General features: G+C 40.7%; 1 protein-coding gene across 5 annotated transcripts; it reads left to right on the top strand.

Moving 5' to 3' along the window:
• Positions 1–17,839: 17,839 nt before the first annotated feature.
• Positions 17,840–23,126, top strand: LOC147603010 (uncharacterized). Of its 5 annotated transcripts, XR_015265673.1 has the most exons (4): positions 17,852–18,336; positions 18,464–18,542; positions 22,270–22,398; positions 22,703–23,126. XR_015265673.1 is itself a non-coding variant. In XM_086797102.1 (3 exons), exons 1-3 carry the CDS (start codon positions 18,229–18,231, stop codon positions 22,299–22,301), a joined length of 204 nt encoding a protein of 67 aa, XP_086653228.1. In that variant the 5' UTR covers positions 17,840–18,228; the 3' UTR covers positions 22,302–23,126. The 5 variants fall into 5 exon arrangements, 4 of the variants coding, with proteins under 4 accessions (XP_086653228.1, XP_086653227.1, XP_086653225.1 ...); XM_086797102.1 differs by having other exon boundaries at positions 17,840–18,336; positions 18,479–18,542; positions 22,270–23,126; XM_086797101.1 differs by having other exon boundaries at positions 22,270–23,126.
• Positions 23,127–24,192: the final 1,066 nt, after the last annotated feature.

The raw sequence follows: 24,192 nt of genomic DNA on the forward strand, positions 1-24,192 counted from the left end.
CCATTTGCAGGCCCGATCAAAGGTGGAGGCGTTCTTGACCAACAAGTGGTCGTGAAGCCTTGGATTGTGTAAGCCCAAGAGAAAACAATCCATTAATTGCTTATCTCCCAAAATTTTCCTCTCTTCGCAACGCGAATCAAGGTACTTGATGTGAGCGGTACTTGATGTGAGCGATGTAGTCGCGTAATGTTTCCTTAGGTTTTTGCTCCAATTGGAACAGTTGGATGACGGGGCTCCATTTGGGTCTGTAGGGTGCAAATCCGAGAATGAAGGCATGTCTCATCACTTTGAAAGCGCTTTTGTGCCGAGGGTCCAAGGATTGGAACCATTGCACGGCCTTGCCTTCAGGGCTGAGTTCAAGGAGATGGACTTTGGTTGCATCGTCGAAAATTTCAAATGCCTGAAAGATTTGGTTAAAGACCTCGATGTGGCATACGGGGTCTCCAACTCCGTGAAATTTTGGCAGAAGTTTGAAAATTTTCACCCACATAGGTTTTGCATGTGATGTTTGTGGGTGCAAGTGTTGTGACACTCCCCTTCCTAAAGCTTATTCTAAGCTCGGAATGACAAGATGTGGCATAAGTGGAGGTGGTACAAGGGTCGGGGGTGGGAATAGATCTGTGGGTGGATATAGAAGAGGGTAAGTGAATGTGCTCGGGGCGTCTATCCACGCTAGGGTGCATGTATGGAAGGGCCCCACTAGATGAGGGCTCTTCAAAGATCATTTCGCCCTCCTGGCCAAACATGTGTGGCGTGGCGAGACCACATGTGAATGTGCAATTGGGGCCGGGGTGCTGGGCTTTAGGTTGGTATGATCATGGCAAACGTGGAATGGCCATGGTAAGTTGGAATTTGAAATTTTTGAATTTAAAATTTAGGATTAAAATTTGAATTTGAATTTGAATTTCAAATTGGAGGGAAGTGAGTGAGAGACAACTAAGACTCCCTCATTAATACTAGGTAGTAGGGCTAAAGTTAGAGACCATCTCTAAATTAGTGGATTTCGACTAATTTAGAGGCACTCTAGCTTAACTAAAGATTACTTCTCTTAACCCACTATTAATCACTTCTTAATCCTCTTCTTTAGCCTCAAATTACTCTTAATTGGTGAGGAGTTTAAACATGGGGATTTTATAGGTGGATTAGCAATGTTTATGCTAATCCAAAGATGTGATTACTCCAAAATAATTTCACTAATTAGGTCACTAATTAATCCACTCAAAAGAGAGAAAATTAAATAAAAGAGATCAAATTAGTGCTAATTATTACTAATAAGGCCTAATTGGAGTGAACTAAACATAGATTTGAGTCAAGCCAAGTTTTTATAACACTAATGCCACTCTAATTAGTCTAATTACAAGCAATTAGGATCACTTTTTTAGTTTTTTTCTCTTTAAGTCTACTAATCACACTAACTACTAGGTTAGTGATAATTAGTGAAAATTAAGAGATAGTTTATGGTTTTTTTGAATTTTTTTTGTTTGATTAGTGTTCTATCTGGTAATGTTAACCTACCTATGCAAAGGAATTAAGCAAAAAAAAGAAGAAGAAGATTAAGCTAAAAATTAACAAAAAGAGTCTAGGTTTAAGTAAAAACGCTCTTGATTAGGCTCTCTAATCACCCAAATCTCAAGTTTTTTCATTCAAACAAGTGATAATTCTACTCTAAACACAAAGCTATACATGAATCTCAACAAAACATCAAAAATAACTAAACAAAACATCAATATACAACAAAAAATCAAAAAATCGCATGCCAAAGAGCCTACCTGGCATCGGGCTATGAAGGCTCCGTCGGATTCGAATTAAAGATGGCGTAGACAAGTAGCGGATTAGTACTCCCCAGAAGCAACGCCAAAGATGTTAAGGAAACCCTACCCTAACGTGTTGTGGGAAGTTGCCTATCCGCCGAGCTCGAGCATGGCTCAAGAGCCCCACTGTAGCCACACATCACCACCGTCCTCCCGCACTCATTGTCACACCGAGGCAGTTGCCCTAATTCAACAGGTGATATAAGCTCTCTCGTGAAGATCATGTGGGATGTCCATGGAAGAGGATCGTGTTGGCTAGCCTAATCACTAAAGAGAGAGAGAGAGAGAGAGAGGAAGTAAGAGAGAACAAGTGATTAGTACTAATCACTCCCAAACCCTAACCGTAAGCACATCACACATGTTAGATTAGAGTTGCAAGAGAGAGGGAGAGAGAGAACACTCCATTTCTATTGCACAAATGGGAGAATGAGTTACAAACAATAGAAATTGGCTTTTATAGTTCCAAGCCTTTTCCCACTAGGCCGCCTGAGAGTAAGTGACATGGGGCACTTACTCTAATCTATGTTTTGGGTACCCCATGTCACTTACTCTTCTCGGGCGGCCTAGTGGGAAAAGGCTTGGAACTATAAAAGCCAATTTCTCTTGTTTGTAACTCATTCTCCCATTTGTGCAATAGAAGTGGAGTGTTCTCTCTCTCTCTCTCTTGCAGCTCTAATCTAACATGTGTGATGTGCTTACGGTTAGGGTTTGGGAGTGATTAGTACTAATCACTTGTTCTCTCTTGCTTCCTCTCTCTCTCTCTTTCTTGAGTGATTAGGCTAGCCAACACGATCCTCTTCCATGGAGATCCCACATGATCTTCACGAGAGAGCTTATATCACCTGTTGAATTAGGGCAACTGCCTCAGTGTGACAATGAGTGCGGGAGGACTGTGGTGATGTGTGGCTATAGTGGGGCTCTTGAGCCATGCTCGAGCTCGGCGGATAGGCAACTTCCCACAACACGTTAGGGTAGGGTTTCCTTAACATCTTTGGCGTTGCTTCTGGGGAGTTGTAACGCCTCCGCTACGGCTGCGTCTCCCTCAAGCCGCCATAGCCTCGGCGTGGAGAAGAAGAGAGGGTGGAAGTCGGTTCACCTCCCAACCATATAATGACGAGTTAGGGTTTCTCGTTGGGTTTTATAGCAAAACCCTGGCCTGTGTCCACACCTCCTAGCCCGGCCGCCCATCTTACTTAAGAGCCGTGCTAACTTAAATGTGTACACACATGGACCAAACCCTAACGCCCATTAACCCCTGAACCCCGCTAGCACTAATAATACTCTCGAGACTCCGAAAGCTATTAACTTATGCTAGGGTTCGACTTCCGTAGGACCATAGTCCTGACATTACTCCCCCCTTCGAAAAGAGTTTTCGTCCTCGAAAACAAAAGTGGGGAAACGTTTCCTCATCACACTAATGTTTTCCCAAGTGGAGCCTTCCTCTGGACGGTCCTTCCACTTGATAAGAGCTTGTTTCCGAACTTGGTGGCGAGTACGTAACATGTGATAATCCAATACTCTTTCTGGTTCATGAGGCAGTATTGGGGGTTCCACATATTCTACCAAGAAAGAATCATCCACCGGCCTTTCATGACCCATAAGGCGTTTCCTCAAACGGCTTACGTGAAAGATGGGATGAACCTTGGAATGTGCTGGTAACTCAAGTTTATAGGCTACTGGGCCCACCTTCTTGAGTATCTTAAACGGTCCACAAAATCGGGGCGACAATTTTGGTACGGGACCCGTTTTTAAACTGATGGAGTTTTCTGGTACCTTCAGAAACACCCAATCATCTTCTTGAAAGTGAAGTGGCCTACGTTTCTGGTCCGCAAACTTCTTGTAACGATCTTGCGCTTGACGAACATTTAATCGTGCAAGGCGCAACATATCCGTATGGTCTTGGATAAAATCTTTAACCTGACTGATTTTCTCATTCGCCAGTCCCACTGACACTGGTGAACGTGGCTGAAAACCATACATCAACATGAAAGGGCTAAAGCCTGTCGAGACATGCTTTGCACTATTGTAAGCAAACTCAAGAATAGGCAAATAAGACTCCCAATCAGATTGTTTTTTGCTGACATATGCCCGAAGCATATCTTCCAGCACTTGATTAACCCGTTCAGTCTGACCATCTGTCTGCGGATGATCAGCTGTACTAAGGTTCAACATAGTACCCAACTTACTGAATACTGCTCGCCAAAAATGGCTGTTAAACTTGCGATCGCGATCACTGACAATATTGGATGGTAAGCCATAAAGTCGGTAAACATTCTCCACGAAAAGGCGTCCCAATTCTAGAGTTGTAACTGTTTTCTTAGTAGGCACAAACCGACAAAGCTTGGTTAATCGATCCACGATTACCCAAATGGCATCATGTCCACGATTCGTTGTGGGCAAGCCCGTTATAAAATCCATAGAGATACTTTCCCACTTTCCGTCAGGAATCTCTAATGGATGCAGTAACCCGCCAGCTTTAAGACGTTCTGCTTTGTTCACTTGACACTTCTGACACTGCAGAACATAGTCAGTAACATCCTTGTGAAGTCCAGGCCAATAGAAATGCTTTCTTACGAGAGCATACGTTTTGCGAATGCCCGCATGACCTGCACTTGGACTATCATGACACTCAAAAAGAATTTGGCGCCTAGTGTCTAAGTCCAATGGAACACAAACTCTCCCCTTGTGGAGTAAGTATCCATCATCGATGGAAAAGTTTTTCCATCGCTGTAGTTCATCTTGTGATAAAGAAGAACCATGTGTGGAAGAACTGGAAACACTACCGTTTGAGTGAGAGGGACCCCTCATTTGAACATGATTCCACACCTTTGAGTATGTTGAATCCTGCTTGCATTTGCCTCGTAAAGATTCTAACAATTCGCTTTTCAACTCTGTGAATAGCAGCGAATTAATCTTCGGCATACGACTCAAGGCATCAGCTACAATATTGTAACGTCCTTTGCGATAGCGTAGTTTGCAATCATACTCCTGAAGGATCTCAGCCCATCTGGCCTTTCGACCCTGCAAATCTGTTTGGTTCATAAACCACTTTATGCTTTCGTGATCAAAAACAAGCTCGAATTGTGCACCATATAAGTAATGTCGCCATTTTCGTAAGGCATATATATTGGCAAAGAGCTCACGCCCGTAAGCTGAGTAGTTTTGTTGAGCACGATTGAGCTTCTTGCTCTCATAGGCAACAGGATGACCATCTTGAATGAGAACCGCACCCACTGCCTTAGCACTGGCATCCGTTTCAATCACAAATGGTTTTTGAGGATCCACAATTGCCAAGATGGGAGCTGTAGCCAAAGCAACTTTAAGCTTATCAAAGCTACGTTGTTGCTCCTCACGCCATTGAAAGGTAATTGCCGCGCCTTTCAATTGATCAGTCATGGGAGCGGCAATCTTTGCATAACCGTTCACATATTTGCGATAAAATCCTGCCATTCCCAAGAAGATTTGAAGTTCTTCCTTACTTCGAGGTGTTGGCCATCGCATAATAGCATCAACCTTACTAGCATCCATAGCAATTCCGTCTGCAGAAATTACATGACCTAGGTATTGTATGCTATCCTTGAGAAATTCACACTTACTTTCTTTCGCGTAAAGTGCATTCTCGCGTAGTAACTGAAAAACTTTTCGTAAGTGTTCCAAATGCTCTTCTAAAGTCGAACTATAGACCAAAATGTCATCAAGAAAGACAATGACAAATTTGCCTAAGTACGGCCTTAGTACGCTATCCATAAGCGTCATAAACGTTGCCGGGGCATTAGTAAGCCCAAACGGCATAACCAAAAACTCATAGTGTCCAAAGCGAGTTCGGAACGCAGTCTTGGTTATATCATCAGCGTTAATACGCACTTGATGATATCCTGAACGTAAATCAATTTTAGAAAAATACTTCGCACCTTTGAGTTGATCAAACAACTCATCTATCTTAGGTAGCGGGTATTTGTTCTTAATGGTTACCGCATTCAAGGAGCGATAATCCACACACATGCGCATGGATCCATCCTTTTTCTTCACCAAAAGAATGGGCGATGCCCATGGTGAAGCACTATGGCGAATGAAGCCCTTACTAAGGTAGTCAGCAAGCTAACGTTCCACCTCAGCTGCTTCAGTCGCACTAAGCCTGTACGACGGCTTACTAATTGGTTTGGTGCCCGGAACGACATCAATGCGATGAGGCAAAGCTCGTTCGGGTGGCAAACCCTCTGGTAATTCATTAGAAAAAATATCTTTAAATTCTTGTAACAGTTGTTGCAAAGACAAAGCATTAACTGGTTGCTTAAGATTATTTAAAGAGATTTTAGAAGAAGGTAAAGAGAAAGAAGGCATCGCTGAGGAAGATTCATTTGAAGAAGAAACATCATGCACATCAAACCCACTAGTTTGAGACACAGAATAACAAAAATAGACTTCTTCTATTTGATTACTATGCTCCAAAAAAGAGAGTTCGGCATTACATATGAGTGGTGTTGGGGGTACATCACGTTCCCCAATAAGTAAAACATGCTTACCATTGGCCTCAAACGTAAACGTATTATGTTCATAACTCCTTTTGAGTGATGACCCTAACCCATATAACCACTCCCGTCCTAAGATGACATCTGCACGAGACATATTCATCACTTGGAAGTCAAGAACCATAGTGTGTTCTTGCACAAACACAGGCACTTGCCGTACTAGAGTATCCCACACATCGTGATCATCCCCCTGAATGGTGGACACCACATAACGATGAGAACTCTTTGTCTCCGGCAACTTTAATTTCTTAACTAATGCATAGTTCAAAAAATTGTGCGTGGCACCATCATCAATGAGAATACGTACTCGATGACCATAAATGGAGCCATGCATACGGACCAAATCATGTGGTCCAACTGTCTCTTGCCACATAGATGCAGTGAGATTACACTCATGCATCTCTGCAGTGTGCGAAACCTCTACCGCAGAATACTTAGGATCAGCATCCAAGGGAAGTGTTTGCACCATGTGTACAGCCTTCTCCTTGACCTTCTCCTTATCCTTATTCTTGCGAGGCAACTGTGGACAATTTTTCTTCTCATGATCACTACCTAAGCAATGATAACATAGTTTCTCCTTCTTGGCCCGTTCAAAGTCTTGTGAAGACAACGGACCACTTGACCCTTTAGACTTCTTTGTGTTTTCAGTAGAATTGCTGGCAAGTTTACGCTTATTAGCATTAAATTGCGAGCCATTGAATTTGGCCGGTCTATCCATGCCCTTCTTATCCATGGTGTCATCAAAGATAAGGGCACTTTGGATAGCCGCTTCCAAAGTTTTAGGATATTGGGTTTTAACCTTTGCCTGATATTCTTTATCAAGGCCTCTAACAAACCCACGAACCTTTTGAAAGTCGTCCAAACCATCTAGCTTGAGAATGACTTCACGGTATTTGGACACATACTGATTAAGTGTAAGACCTTCCATCTTGCACTTGTCCCAGGCTGTCCAACTCCGATCTTTCTCGTTTTGTGGTAAGAACTCCTTTTTAAATGCTGTCACAAACTCCTCCCAAGTCTTAGGGCGAGTTTCAATAGGTAGACTCATCCACCACTTGTAGGCTTTACCTTCAAGTGTGAGACTCGTCTCAGTGACCATAACAGCAGCGGGAGTGCGGCGTAAGCGATGCAAGTCCGTCCACTTGTGTAAAAATGTATGGACCGCATCCTTGTTACGATCGCGCTCCTCTCCCTTAAACACAGGCGGCTTCACGTTTTTCAACATAGCCCCTTCCTGCGTTGCAGATGGTGCAATAGATTCTACTATAGGATTTGGAACAAGAGGAGGCATAACTATCGGAATAGGCCCTCCACTTGCCGCCGATCCACTTGCAAAACGTGCCATAAATTCAGTAAAAAGCGTGCTCATGTTTGTGAGATTGGTATTGACATTTGTTATAGTGCGCTCAAGTGCAACTACCCTTGAAGTGAGACGCCCAAACTCTACCGTGTCTACCAAACCATAATCATCTATTGGACTCGCACCCCCTTCGGCATCGGTCATGTTGTCATCCCGATCAGGCGCAACGGCCTGTCGCGAATCACCCACACCACCACCCAAAGGGTGTGCCTCACTAACATCATGCATATCATTCTCAAAATCGAAGTGAACATGAGACGGTTCCGCTGAGGCCATGGTATGCACGTGCTTACAAATAGAGAATGGATTACCTTCAAAAGTGAACTCCAATTGAAGCGTCGTAGAAGAAGTCCTCTTGCATGCACGGAAATCGAGAAGAAATCACCACTTGAGTCGTCAATCAACACATGCATGCAAAAAAGTGTGTTGCATGTAGCATGTCGTTGAAGATCCGTCCACCAAAAACTTCCAAACTTGGAGCATAGAAAACTCCTCCCACAAATTGAAAGAAGGAAAGTTGAAGGTGAAAAGGTCACTTTCCTTGTAGTTTGTGTCCTCCCTTGAAAGAATAAGTAGAGCTCTTTTGAAGAGAAGAACAACACAAGTGAAAAGGTGAAGTGGCTAGCACACTTGCCTTGGAGCTTGAGGTTGTGGGTTCAAAACCCCACTCCTTGGATGGTGAAGCCTCCCCCTTGTGCCACTCAAGTAAGGGAGAATTCTCGCGCGCTCGCCAACGGCGCGCCAACGATCGCTCACCGATCGCCTTCGAGGACTGCCGGTCTGCCTTGGTCGCCACCTTAGGCGTCCGCTGTGGTGGCCGTCTGCTCAGGCCGTACGGACGGCGGGTGGGTGGCGGTGGGCTGTTCACGCGGACGCGTGTAGGCTGCGCTCGTGCAGGTCACCGTACGGGCGGCGGCGCTCGTTTATTTTGCTGCAGCGTTGAGCTCTTTTCCTCGTGCAGGTCACGCCGGTCACCGCTAGCTCTGATACCAGTGTAACGCCTCCGCTACGGCTGCGTCTCCCTCAAGCCGCCATAGCCTCGGCGTGGAGAAGAAGAGAGGGTGGAAGTCGGTTCACCTCCCAACCATATAATGACGAGTTAGGGTTTCTCGTTGGGTTTTATAGCAAAACCCTGGCCTGTGTCCACACCTCCTAGCCCGGCCGCCCATCTTACTTAAGAGCCGTGCTAACTTAAATGTGTACACACATGGACCAAACCCTAACGCCCATTAACCCCTGAACCCCGCTAGCACTAATAATACTCTCGAGACTCCGAAAGCTATTAACTTATGCTAGGGTTCGACTTCCGTAGGACCATAGTCCTGACAGGAGTACTAATCCGCTACTTGTCTACGCCATCTTTAATTCGAATCCGACGGAGCCTCCATAGCCCGATGCCAGGTAGGCTCTTTGGCATGCGATTTTTTGATTTTTTGTTGTATTTTGATGTTTTGTTTAGTTATTTTTGATGTTTTGTTGAGATTCATGTATGGCTTTGTGTTTAGAGTAGAATTATCACTTGTTTGAATGAAAAAACTTGAGATTTGGGTGATTAGAGAATGTGTTAACCAATATGTGGTTAACAGAGGTATATTCTATAGTTGAAGCCTATTCTACGTACCCAAAGGGATTGTACTACTCGTATGGATCTTGCTACTCATAAGAATCACAGTACTCATGCTCATAAGGGTCATGCTACTCATAAGAAGCACAGTACTCATGCTCAAGGTTTTCTAAATTTATGGGTAGGGTCACCAATTTTTGTTATACTGGTGTGGTTCTTGGAGGAGCCTTAAAATCAGTTCTTAGACAAACCAGTTGAAGAGGCAATATTAGAGTTGGGTATGGTAATTGTGGCATTCTACCTCTTTTTGACGATGATGGGTTTTGGTAGGTGGCAAGCACTCAAGCTTATGCCGATTGGGGCGACGAGATTGTTGGGGATGGTAGGGCTAATGGGTATGTTGGGAGCATCTGGATGTAATGTGTTGGTGTTTAGCCTACTAGGCTACTTGGTACAACCAATGAGATGTATGGTGATTCTATGTCACAAAAACTATTGCGACTTTAGCCTTAGCATTGAATGCTCATGCTTATATGGTTTCAGCCACAAATTGCACACCAAACCATATCTCAACATGGAAATAGGTGAGTGTCCAGCTTGTGGTGGCTGACCTAAAGGTTGCCATATAATTTTGTTTAATATTTTACTTAGTGTATAATCTCATTTAAAACATGGTCTCTTAGTGATATATTAACTGTCTCTTGGGTACTTTCCTAAAGAAAAATGATGAAATTATTTGGCTCTTACATAGGATGGGAGAAGCGAGTTGGCCTTCGTAATTGATAGGCTCTTCAATCTCACTAGAACTCGTAGTTAATCTGCCTCTTGTTGGATTACCATATGTTGAATCTATTCGAACGTTATTTTTGTTAGCATACCACCCTTCATGACCATTAGGGATGCCCAAGAAGTCATTGTGTCATGTGTATTGCTTGTGGGTGATTCTGTTATTTATGGACGTATGGCATACATAAGTCTGGGTCTAGATGAAGTGTTACAAGTGATACCGTGTGAAACACCACAGTCGTTAGGTGTATGTTTGGACCTAAATCATTGTTAGTATGTGATTTATATTTACAACTTCTAGAGGCACTATCTTGGTGTGTAATATGGTTTATTCACAACTTTGTGCCGCAGTGATGTGAATATATTTGTAAGTAGGTGAAAGAGAGGCATAGGTGATGCCGAGTGTGTGCATTGTGATGATGGTCTCAAAGTATATGCGGGACACTTATTGGATGTTCGATGCTATTTTTGATGGTGGCATTTTGGCTTGGCCCTGTGTTGTATTTTGTAGTGGCAATTTATATTCCATGGTTAGCATACCATAATCATATATGTTTGTGTTGTTGGCGTTGATTATTGTGTTTAGAGTCTTCCAATCAATTGCACAATTATCACCTAATCCTATAGCAAAATCGTCAGAGTACTCCGAATCTCGTCTGTAGGAAGCATATGCAAAAGCTACTGTTCCTGGAATCAGAGATCCAGTGAGGGAAGATTAGCTTTGAGGGCGCTCCACAAGCGGTGCTACCGAGAGGCGTGAGATTCTTCATGTGGAGGGCTAGCTCTGTTGCTACTACTGAGAACGAGGAATGTGCAGTCTAACCTTGCGTTACCAATATACACTCCAACAACCCGTCGAGAGAGAGAGAGAGAGGGGGGCCGATGATGATGGTAGGATGTAGGTGTAGAGGCCAGAGAGCGTAGGTATGGGCGAACTGGTGCTACATATTGAGCAAGACAAACATCATGACCCTGTGAGAGAAAGCTCCTCCCGTGGTCTCAAGAAGCTCTACTACCATGGCTAGCACAACACGATGACACTCCTTAATGTGAGAGTCCCAAAAAACAAAGCTTTTAAGTACAACAATTGGGACAGAGATGGAAAGTTATTGTGGTTTGGCCCTAGAAGGCAGCAATGCAGATTTGTGGACTTGTCTGGGTGCTGTGGCAAGGCATAAAGTAATACGGCAATATGCTTTTATTCAAACTCTTTATATAGCTAGAAATCATGCACTTACATGGGCAGAGCTTTGGCAAAGTTGTACCTAAAATAGAGGGAGCAAGAGGCATTTACTCATGCTAGGAGTACTAATCTCGCTCTAGTTTGACATGGGCAATGTCTAGCATGAATCATGAGCATCATAAAATATGCAGGCATGTCAAAGTTATGGAAGGCTCTCCATTGAGTGATATTCTTTAACTAGGCATACTGGTGATTGTGCTCGTAGTGTTGTGGGTGCATACAACAACGATCTTCATTGAGCTTCGAGTGATAGATCAAGGAAGTCTCCATCTCTCCTAGGATGCAAAGATGTTAATTAAACCATGTTTAAGTTTCATGTGGACAAATTTCTTGGAGAGCTAGTCAAGGAAGTATCGAAAATCCTTACAAGATCTTCCTCCCAATGTTAACACTAATAGTATACATGACTATTTTATGTAAAAAGAGGAACATATCGACCATACTATGATGCTCTTGCCAAGCAAGAGGGAAACTACAAATGAGAGATGAGACCTGGAAGGGAAACCAACACAAACATATGTGAAAGAGAAAACTCTATATTGTTGTCCCTAGCTACATGATGATAAAACTTTATCAAGCTTGGGAGAGACCATAGAGACCATAAACAATAGACCATAGAGACCATAGAGACCATAAACAATAGCTAGAAACACTTTAGAAACTTCATGAGTACTACACATAAATATCCTTGTCAAGTACAAACTTAGGAATGACTATCATTATTTCCTAATGTTGAAAAAAAAAACCTAACTTAGCTAGAAACACTTTAGAAACTTCATGAGTACTACACATGAATATCCTTGTTAAGTACAAACTTAGGAATGACTTATCATTATTTCCTAGTGTTGAAAAAAAAACCTAACTTAGAGACTTAAGGTAAGCACAAACTTAAACAGTCATTGTAGTCTGATGTTTGGTGTGTATCTTCTAGACACAAAAGAAGATACGTGTTGGAGCATCATTTGCTATCAAGACTCGAGACACCCGAAATTTGAAGTGTGATCAGACAATGATGCACACACTCTCACAAGGCTTGCCAACGATGAGTATATGTTACTGATTATCCTTTCACATTGAGAGAAACGTTTAGAATATTGATCTTTATTGTCTTTTCCTTGATGCCATACTGTACCGGACGATATGAATGTCGATCTTCATTATTATCTTTTCCTTGATGCCATATTGTATGGGATGGTATAAATTTAAGGAATTTGATAGTAACAATCACCATATTCAAATGGACCAACTCAACACTTGACCATAGATCATATCTTCATTTCACCAACACCATTTAGAGTTAGTACTATTTAAAAGCTCTCCATCCATTCATTCAACTATATATCCACTCTAGAAATGATACATCAAACATCTTGTAACCTTCAAAAGAACCATCTTCAAGAGATGCCTGAAAGGTTTTTCCATAGCTACCCAGATCTCATCCACACCCTTTATAACCAAAAAAGAAGTTGAGGTTGGTTATAAAAGGTTTTTCCATAGCTACCCAGATCTCATCCACACCTTTTATAACCAACGCAAGAGGGCTGTTGCACACTACCCTTCATGACCATTGGGGATGCTTGAGAAGTCATTATGTCATGTGTGTATAGCTCATGGGTGATTTCTTCATTTCAAGACACATGGCATAACAACGCAAGAGTGGGGTTGGACTAAGTGTTGCGAGTGATGCTGTGTGAAAACATCATGGCTGTGAGGTGTACGTTTGGGCCTAAATCATTGTGTGAATTATATTTATAGCTTCGTGCGGCACTCTCTTGGTGTGTAATTTGGTTTATTCACAACTTTGTGTAGCACTAATGTGATTATCTTTGTGAGTAGGTGAAAGAGAGGAATAGGTGATGCTGAGCATGGGCACATTATGATGATGGTTTGACAGTATACATGGGACACTTATTGGATGTTCAATGTTATTTTTATGGTAGCATTTTGGCTTGGCCAAGTGTTGTATTTGTAATGGCAATTTATATTCCATGTTAACACATGGTAGATGTGTAGGACACAAATATATTTATTGTAAAGGTAGTGCACAAGGCACGAAGGTTTATTTTTGTAACAAGAGACAAAATTTGGATGGAGTAAGCTATTATTGGCTCCATAGGTCTATCTTGGGAATAACATGGTAGATGTGTAGGACACAAATATATTTATTGTAAAGGTAGTGCGCAAGGCACGAAGGTTTATTTTTGTAACAGGAGACAAAATTTGGATGGAGTAAGCTATTATTGGCTCCATGGGTCTATCTTTGGAATAACAAGATATTGATACTCCAGATGGGGAGGGGTCTATCTTTGGAATAACAAGATATTGATACTCCAGATGGGGAGGGGAGCCACCATCTGGAGGGGGAAAATTAGACCCAATGCTATGTGGACCCAGTGTTGTCTTGTGAGTCTTCTTCTTTGTTTTTGCACTTTGATTTCTATTTCGTTGATTATGTTTATAGGTCGAGATTGGTTATAATTTTTAGGTGATGCCCTTTCCACTACGAGGATACAGAAAGTTGAATTTGCAGTAATGTGATGGGCTATGGTGGATCAAATACAAGAATCAACATGGTTAGCAAGCAATTAGAAAGTGATTAAAGTAAGATTAGTGCACAATTAATCTAATAGCATAATGTAGGCATGGATAGTTAAAAAACCAGCAAATTCTCATTAGGCCAATGCCTCAATTTGTAACTTTTACATCCACAAGGTGCCAAGCACCCACTCCCCACCACTGATTTCTCCTTGATTTATGCCACCTCCCCTACATCTAGGGGGGCACCTTTTCCTAGAATCTTTCCACAGTGTCACCCCTATATTCACTCATGCTACCTTGATTCTCTCATCCAGTCGATTCTTCTCACTTGTTCACTGCTACCCACTCAATTACGGACTCCCTTTTACAATCTCTAGCTTAGAGCTAGTTCCCACATATACCCCATTCACTTGCATATTTCAACACAGAATTAGAGCAAGATGGGTTAAATTATTTTTTCACATGGGACAGTTGAGTAGGTGTTATATGTAATAGGCTTTTTTAAATAAAAATTCTATTTTATATAGTGATAGACAACAACAACACATAAATTGCATGTAGCTAGAAAAGCTAACGGTATGTCCCAACTAGTAGAGTCAAACATCTTTACAATTATGCTTTACTAACATGGACAAATTTGCAATAGTTTTCTATAAGAGAGCTAATTCAAATTTGGGGACATTAGTTAGGATGCATACATCACACACATTAGGGTGGATTTGTATTTAATTTTGAAATTATTTACATTATTGATAATAGTGAACAATTGAAGAGGATAAGGGATGACATTTACAATCACCTCAAATGTTAAAATTTGAAAGTGATAAAAAAAATTGGACACATAAAGAAGGACATATAAAATGATTTTGGTGACATTATGAAATCCAAATTATACTTGACTACCATATGTATTTTAGATTATGACACATTATTTTTCAAGGACATAGTTATTGTTCCCAAACAACCATGTCAAATGGGTGTTTTGAAATGCTTTTTGATTTTTTTTTGTTAGATATTAGAAAGTGGATGTTGAATCATTTTCTTGGTATCTCTTACCCTATTATAGGCTTGGAGTGGCTAACATGTCGTAAAAAATAGTGGGAGTTGTATTGAAGGAGCCTCATCATATCCTAAATATCATAAAATAATAAGAGTTTTATTGAAGGAGCATATCCCAAATATGACAATACAATGGATTATAGAATTTCACTAATCTTTATAAAATAGTAGAATGCTTAATTGCTTCAATGTCCAATTAATTTCAAGCAAATAAACTTTATCCAATCAATTGTTCTTGCAAATTTATGTTTTATCATATACGATCTACCTTTTTAAAAAGGTCTTAGGGCTTGGAATTCCTAAATTGCATAGTCCCTTTATCATTAAAAAAGAGAAGATAGATACCTTGAGTGTCGTCGCTTTTATAAATATGATACAAAAGTACTTTTGATGAACTTAAGCATACATTACAATAGTGAAGCAATTTCAACATTGAAAACATATTTTTTGAAGTTTCAAGACATTATACATACTATACTTCAATGCTAGTTGATCACCTATTGACATAAACTTTGTTATTGTTACGGTATCAATAAAATTTTATTTACTTCACCTCGGGTGTTTGAAATAATTGTAAACTATTCTAATTTTGGCCATAGTGATGCAAGCTTTTTGAATATAACAAAGATTTTCATTATTTATAGAAGAATTTGTTTTCTTGCAATGTTTTACTTTCCTCCCATCACTTTACTTTCATAAGCAAAGCTTTTTCTTTAGTGTTGAAAGGTAGGAAGGCTTGATACACATAAAATAAAGATTTATGAAAATTTTCTTTCCCTCAAGTTGTACACATTAAGGTTCCTATGGGCCAATAGCATCAATACATGTGTAGGGAGGAGTTAAATCCAATTTGTAAAAAGAAGATAATTTGACTTATAAAATGTATCACCTATTTCACAAAATAAACTTTATAGAGCCATTTCTTCCACGTATTTTTACTCATTTATGCACCTTCTACTTCAATGTGTATGGCTTTCTTGCATTAAGAGAATAGGCATTTAGCTATTTGAATTTTACATTTCACATATTTTTACTCATTTATACACCTACTTCAATGTGTGTGTCTTTCTTGCATTAAGAGAATAGGCATGTAGCTATTTCTCTCACTCTAAGAAGGAGCTTTAAACACCCCTAGATTTAGGTAGAGTAAACTTTCTCTTTTACACGTTATGAGATCATTTTTTTTGAACCATACGTATGTTGTAAACATTATTGTTTAATTGTTAAATTTATGACATAAGAAGGCCTTAAGAAGCATTAACATTAACCTTGTAAGAAAAAAAATCATTTTTGTGGCTTTTAGAGACTCTTGTAGAAAAACAATTTCTCTTTAACTACAAGGTTTCCTTCTATGTAAATACTCGTAACACAAGATAGTAGTTGGGAAAAAAATATCAAGAATCAAAAAAGTCTAAAAATACATTTTTCCATGGTCCTTGTTTATTAAGTTTTGCTTTGGAAACACCTCAAAATATTGTTTTAGCATGTTACGAATAAAATATTTTAATTTGAAAGCCACTTTTGATAATTTTAAAAATTATAAAAGTTCTAGGTATATGTTTTCTTAAAAAGAAAAACTCTTACCATGTGTAGACCCATGCTAACCAAGGATAATCATGTAATTTTATGCATTTTTCCCTTCCCAATTCTCAAAAAATTCAAATCAAACTTGGGTCTCTCTTTTTTTTGGGTTTCATGACTTGATTGGAAGACCATGTTAAGCTTAAAGAAGAATTAATTCCAGTGATTCTTGAGGTGTGTGGCTAACTTAACCATTTGCAAGCCTTTGGACATTTTATTCAAGATAATGAAGGATATGACTTGAGAAAATGAAGGTGACCCACCTTTGAAAAGTTTTACATGGTAGTGGTGTTTTAGAATGTGTACACGTTTGCTCTTATATGATGATTATAGAGAGAGAGAGAGAGAGAGAGAGAGAGAGAGAGAGAGAGAGAGAGAGAGAGAGACTATTTACCATAATTCTCCTCCTCAAGACTAATTGAGATGGATTTTACAAAATCTAGCATGTCCCTGAACCTACAAATTGCAACAATGATATAACATGATTGCATTTGTGTGCAAAAAAGGTCTCTTTTATTTGCACTCAACGTCTTTTATTTGCATTCAACGTCTTTTAATGTACAAAGTATTGGTAAACATTAGGGTAGAAGGGGTAGTAAAGGGCTAGTTCCAAGTCACTTCCCCCCTATATTAATGCACGATGTGCACACTATAGAAATAAACTTTTTTCCTAATCAATGAAAAAAAGGATGGCCTTCATACTCAATTAGGTTTTATTAAAAAATAACATAGATTAATTAGTTTTATAACTAAAATTTCAAAATTTTGATCCTTTAATTTCCATGGTAGGCAAAATTACAATGAGTTTTTCTCAATTTGAGCCATGAAAATTACACTAAAGGGCTTTTTTTTGGGGCCATTGGTTGTGTGGATAAACTCCGTTTTTTTTACATTTTGTTGAGTTGGCACACATATATACATTGGGTACCAAACTATGTGTCCTCTCTACTCTCTGAGGTACGTACATTCAGTTTCCTTTCTATTGGCTGTTCACTCACACTTTGAGTAGGCGCAAAGAGAAAATTTATGTTGAAAATTAAAGATTTAAAAAGTAAAATTTAAAGGTCGATGCTATTCATACGAAAGAGAGAGTGTGTCCCGGATCAAGGAAAAACAACTGTAATTGAAATAACGTATACTCGAGATAATATTACTATCAACAGTAGAGAGATAAGCCATACAAGCTAGGCAGCTGTGTGCATGGGTTAAGGTAAGTACTTTAGTGTGTGTGTTTGTGTGTGTGTGTGGGGGGAGGGGGGCGGGTGGGGTGGGGTGGGGTGGGGTGGGGGGGGGGTTTGTGCAGTCTCCAAGTAAAGGGGTGAAAAGGGGGGCTTTCTTAAGAAAAGACGTCTTGTTCTTGTCTTCTTAATGCCCAAGAAAGACTTTTCTGTGGTGTGCAGCTGGAAGTGTAAAGGCGACTAGATCTCACGCGTGACCTAGGGTACACGATACACCGCTGCTTATAATATATGTGTAAGCAAGCTCTCCTGTTTATTAGACTTGCGTGTTTAAGGATGGTGCTTCCTCTTTTTTTTGCCCTTGAGCTGCTGCTGGTTGGAGAGACAGAGAGAGCGCGAGTGAGAGAGAGAGAGAGAATCTTTATTGGGTTTAGTATGTAGTGAGTGAGAGAGAGAGAGAGCGAGAGAGCGAGAGCGAGAGCCAAACCCGTTACCCCGCGCGCTTCTTTTTGGGCTTTAGGAGAAGGGGGGAGAGAGAAGGCGTGCTTCTTGTTTACACCCAGCAACACAACAATTAAAATGGGTCGGCATCGCAAGTCCCCTGACTGTGTTGATGATGGCGAGGCGTGCCATCCAGCAGGCCAGCAGCAGCAGCACAAGGGCGAAGAGAACTCGAAATTAACGATGGTAAGCGAGAGCCATAAGCTTATAATTATTATTATAATCCGTGGACCTCATTTCTTTCTATCAACAGTTGCTACACAACCTTACAATTCTTTGAAAATTACGTTTTAACCAACTATTTGATTTGCAGTCGGTTGTTTTGAAGGTAGATCTGAGATGCTGCCAGGGATGCAGGGATTGGATCTGCAGGAATATGAAGCGTGTGGACGGTAAGCCTGCAATGCATACTTCTGGTTGTCAAGTAATTAATGCAACACGATGCTTTTTTAATTGATGAATATATACATATATATATATAGGGGTGGAGGAGGCGAAGGTCGGAGAGGATAACACGAGGCTCATAGTGATTGGAGAACGCCTAGATGAAGCTGAGATTGTACGGAAGGTTAAAAAAAGGAAGGCCAGTGTAGAGGTGTTGGAAGTGCAGGTGCGGGTTCCACGGCGCGCTGATCAGGAGGCTGCGTGTGATCCGCCTCCATTGCCTGCATCACGTGGGAAGACCCCCCTTCCATGCGACCCGCCTCCAAAGCCCAAACACAGGCCTCCGCCTCCTCCCTCCACAGCCCCAAATAGAAAGTGTCCCCTTCAAAGAGGGGACACTTTGGTCACAGAGCGCTTGCATGAAGAAACCCAGGGCACCAAAATACGCACCCGTGTAACTACCTCCCATGACGCGTGTACCTGCATCCGATACGAAGAGACCCGTTTCATCATTGACAAGTGTGCCGTCGCTCAGCAGCCCCAGCGCCGAACCCACCTCCATCTTGTTCCAGAACCCGACATTCCCACGCGCCAGCACTGTTAGCCACACGTATCCATTTCCGCAGAACCTCCCTCTATCTCTCTCCCCGACTCTCTTTTGTCACTCATGGAACTAGTGCTTGCTAAGCTGCTAGTGTCAGTGCGGCAGAGCGCCAGAGGCCCTTCTCGCACGTGCTTAGTAGTGTGTAGAGATAGGATTTCAGACATGTCCGGACTCCGCCGCCTTAGCCTTCTCATCATTTTGTTTTACCAATTCTTCGCGAATCCTACAGCCCACTGCCGGCACAGATCTACAGCTTTCAGCAGACATGTGATCACGGGTATGCTAAACGAACGGCCGAGGTTTGGCAGTCAAATGGTCGAGACAGTGTCCATCTGGCACGTGTCCACTTTCACGGAACCGAATTTTGCCTCGACCTGCACACTTGTAAGTTGTAACACACTTGTAAACTTGAAATTTCACATGTTCGCTCTTCTACTCCGCTCTCTCTCTCTCAATGTGTACGAATTCATATATATATATATATATATATATATATATATATATACATACATACATACATTTGCTTGGCCACCACTACAAATTGAAAGCGTCGATGTTGGGTCATTGTAAACCTCTTAAGTCACTTCTCTCATAAATTTATAACAAGGCACACACAGAGGCAGTTGTAATTTTAGCAGCTCGGTTAAAGGATGGGGCACGTAGGATGCATGCTTTCCACACAAACTTGGAGCACTTATGCACTCCACAAAATTCACTTACACAAGGTGTGACATCATTACACAAAACTTGTGCCACATTATCACACCAATCGCACAAAATTGTGTGGCATATCACCATGTAACACCACATGCGACATCATTATATACTCCACAAAAGTGTGCCACATCGTCACATGAATACCTATTCGTATTCGGGCCTCTTATGTATGCGTTGCTTTGCACACACTCCATAGCCCAAGTTGCAAGCAAAGAGTAAGTAAGTCAATGGAACTCAATACTTGGAAACCTTTAAGATCATGAGTACTTGTGCAAGAAGACTCCAAGGGTGGGCTAGCCATCACTTAGAGTAGATAAGAATGGGAAGGATAGAAAAAGTAAGGTAAGCAGGATATTGGTGTTGCTATACTGTTGTTTCATCCTCTCCCTAGTTAGGAGAGGGAGGAACAGATGGATTGAATGGGTCACCTTAGGCCTTTCTCATTTCATCTTAGTAGAGTAGTAGTGATCATAAACGCTAGAAAAGACATTTATGCACTCGTAACAATTAGGTTAACTAAATGTTTACAATGTAACCGACGAGTGCATGTCATTATGTGGCTAAGGTTGATTGAGTATCGAATTAATCATATTTCAAGAAGGAAACTAGTGTACAAGAGAGAACAACTCTTATTCAATGGCTGCACATGCACAAAGGCTGCTACCATGGCAAAGCACATGGAGAAGGTGATGAACTAAGGTATCTACAACATTTTGAGACACGATGTCCTTCCTCACTCAAATGCAAAGGAGGGAGATCATGGAAAGGGAATTTCCAATTTGTGTAATATGTATGGTACATTACTAGTACAAGGACTTAATAGGTGCCATGAAAGAATGGGGCAAACTACAACAGCCTTTATCTCAAGTTTCCAACCTGTAGGATTTTAGGACCAACTAGTTCTCCAAATGCAAGAGGATTGAGCATAACGAACAACACATTGGCTAGTAAGCTAGCCAACAAGGAGCTAGTGATCATGATCAATGCAAGAGGAATTCATGGAGCTTTCCGAATTTCGTGCTGCTATATGCCGTACTATTTGTAGCGCAAGAATCATATGGTAAATGAGTGCTCTCACTCAAGATATTATAATCAAATCTGTGATACAGTGGATGGTCATGCTGCCCAAAATCACATGTATGGGCAAGAATGTCAACAGCCTGTAGCTCCCATTGAAGACCCACAACAACCCAAATTTAACTTCAACCACCCATGCCAAGAGTGAAGTCTATGAAAGGAGTGGGGTTGTAGACCCACACAAGTTCGGCTACCAATGATTTCCTCGTCAACCTAAAGCAACATATGGCAGAGAAACTAGGTGATAGGGGCTATGAAGATAACGAGAAACAAGGTAATGTTTTGTATTATGTGCAAGATGAAAGATTAGGTTGCTTTTGATTGACTGTATACATCAACATATTATGCACCCAAGAAACCCATGGAGTGCTTTGGGTGTGGTGGAAATCACATGATCAATGTATGCTTTGAATAAGGTACAATAAGTACACGAATAAGGTGCAAGGAGTATAATGTGAATGCATGTGTAGGGATTATGGAGTGAACCATCTCTATAAAGATTGTCCAATGCATGCATCTACCTTGGTTGCTCCATCATATATAAGGGGAGAACGGAGCTCATTTTGGGGCCTTTTGTCCAAAATGAAAAATCCCTCTTCACCAATCGGAGAAAGGCCAACGCAACGTCGGAGAAATTGTGAAAATAAAGTAAAATTCATTTTAAAAAAAAGAAATAAGAATCATATTTTATTGAATATACAACTGTTTGCATTCAATGAAGAAACCCTTTTCGATTTTGATAGGATTATTCTATTGTGAGTGCAGTTATATCATCAAAGACACAAAAAAAGGTTCTCTTTTAAACTGGTTTTGCCGCTTGAACAACGTCTTCCTCTAGCTTCTTCAATTTTATACAGTTACCATCTCTTATTGTCTTGTGCTCTCAAGAATGGCAACAAAAAACTATCACTGAGCTTGTGCAAAACACTGTGTACAGCCAAATGCAGAGGATCAAAAAAGGGAGGTGAGCTCTTTGCCCCGTTGACCCGCTTCTTCTATTAACTTTATTCAATTTCTACAATTGGGTGTTGGCAAAAGCTTATTGTATCGAAAGGGAGCTGGGTTTTGATGCAACCAAACAGGAGAAAGAAGCAAAGATCAAAGAATTAATTTTTGACAGCATGGAAAGGTAGAGTGAAGGATTTTAGAACAGTAGAAGGGAAGAAAAATGTCAAGGAGATTTTAATCCATCATGTGTACATGCACAAAGAACTTGTGTTGCATGTTTATCTCGACTATCTCCAGCAACATAGACCAAATTGTAAGTGTTTTTTATAAACCTTAATGTTTTCTGTAATCCTTAAGTGTTTTCTGACCACAGCATTTTATTGTTGTAGATATTTATCCATCATCCTATCAAGAATGGTAGCCAGTAAAGTGCTTTTTGGGACTATTGGATGTTCTACATGGTAGCATTGGAGAGTTACAGTACCAAAATAAATCTGTCACCCAGTTAGCCCAATCGGGTATTTTCTTTTACGATCATTTCTACCAATTGCTGGACAAAAAAAATACTTACGGTGCCTTGAGAAGGCTAGATCTTCCAGAATGGCATAGTACGGATTGGCCTATTCCTCATGCCACTATTATAGAGACTTATAGAGGTTAGCTCTTCTCGGAAGTGCAACGTTCTCTACGGCCAAGCATTGCAACTAGAATTGTCAAAATAAATATTTGCATGCCCATTACAGTTTTTGTGGACTTGTTCAGCAAATATGATGTGAAGGTATGTAGAATAATGCTCAGCTTACAAAGCCAATGTTATTGCAGATAATTTTGACTTTCTGGATGATAGCTAGGATAGAAAAACCTGCAATAAAGTCTATTGTGAAGTGGTACCAAACTCAATTGCAAAGTGATGGACGCATATGTCCTGTTCTCTTCTTTAAGTTGGGACCTCATTTTCTCAAAAGACCAAAACAAGGATCTCAGGAAAAGCGAAGAAGACCTACGAAATAAGTACTTGCAGATGGCCATGCTTGATGTGGAGGAACGTAGCTCATTACTGTGGAGCCCTCTCATCATTTTGTGACAAGATTTTCATGAATTGCAAACACATTCAAATCAATCTTGTGAATCCTAACCCTTCTCTGTATTGTGCCTAGATTTGGGCCTTTCTCTCATCTTTATGTAACTTTACTCTCATTCTAATTTCCCCTGAAGTCGCACAAGTAAGGTGCATGCTTTAGGTTTTGTAAATTCCATATGGTTGAGTTAGCATCCCACATGGCTTTTTAGTTCCTCAGAAAAGAAATAATGTAAGGTAATGAATTGGTTGATATTAAGGTTTACGAAGATGGATTGCTTTTAGGTGTTATATCGCTTAGACAGTGTTGCACACTTACACAATTATGTCATGATGTGCTCCTAGAGACAACAAGCAATGTTTCAAAAAGCTTCTCATTTATTCTGAACAACAAAAAGGTAAATGAAATAACTTAAGCTTGCTTAATATCTGAGTTTGTCATACATACAATTGAAACAACATCACAATAGGTATTGCATCGAAAGGAGAACAAGATACAATGCAAAGATATCCCAAATATGATTGTCAAAATTTGCCAAGATCAACAATTACAGGTTTGTTTATACATCATTACAAAAGAAGTTACATGAGAGTAGGTCATGGGATAGGCTCATCAGATTATGGCTTTCCTTGTGCAGATGATGGGAGAGGCACATCCTCTGGGAGAGGTTGATCTTTTGGAAGAGGCTGATCCATGGGCATAGGCAGAGGTTGATCCTATGGGAGAGCCTAGGTCCATGGGCAAAGGTATAGGCTGATCCTAAGGCAAGGACTGTTCTTTTAGCACAGTGGGAGAGGAGGTCAAAGGTTCAACTCCTAGCACCATGGGATCCTCTTCTGCAAGCAGGCTCCTTCTCTCTAGTCTTCTCCTCAAAAATTTCATGTACCATGGGATCTTTTTCTCCAATAGTGTTAGCAAGCTCTTGTTCTATTGTGCTCTTTTCTACAGCAGCCTCCTTTTTTCTCTGGTCTCATCCTCAAAAATTTCCTCCATTTATGGAACAGATGTCATGTTTTCCTCCTCTTTGATCTGCTTACCCGAGGTCTCTCCTTTTTTCGGCACATGCACCTCTTCTCTTGGTGCTCTGTGAGCATGGTCTAGGAGAGAACTTATAGTTTTAGCCCTAAAACTGTCTACAAACACTGCATTGTAACTATCCTCATTAAGCTGTAATCAAGATTAATAAAATTTAGTTACCTTTTAATCCCTATATTGATCAGTGTACAATGTCAT

The sequence above is a fragment of the Cibotium barometz genome, chromosome 65, assembly GCF_041138505.1.
Source record: "Cibotium barometz isolate CiBa-2024 chromosome 65, ASM4113850v1, whole genome shotgun sequence".
In the NCBI taxonomy this organism is placed as follows: Eukaryota; Viridiplantae; Streptophyta; class Polypodiopsida; order Cyatheales; family Cibotiaceae; genus Cibotium; species Cibotium barometz.

Excerpts from the sequence above, each read along its gene's own strand:
- LOC147603010 (XM_086797099.1), top strand. The coding sequence starts at position 18,229 with ATGGGTCGGCATCGCAAGTCCCCTGACTGTGTTGATGATGGCGAGGCG. Across the intron at positions 18,337-18,463 it reads AGAACTCGAAATTAACGATG|TCGGTTGTTTTGAAGGTAGA; the intron begins GTAAGCGAGAGC and ends TTTGATTTGCAG. Across the intron at positions 18,543-18,632 it reads GAATATGAAGCGTGTGGACG|GGGTGGAGGAGGCGAAGGTC; the intron begins GTAAGCCTGCAA and ends ATATATATATAG.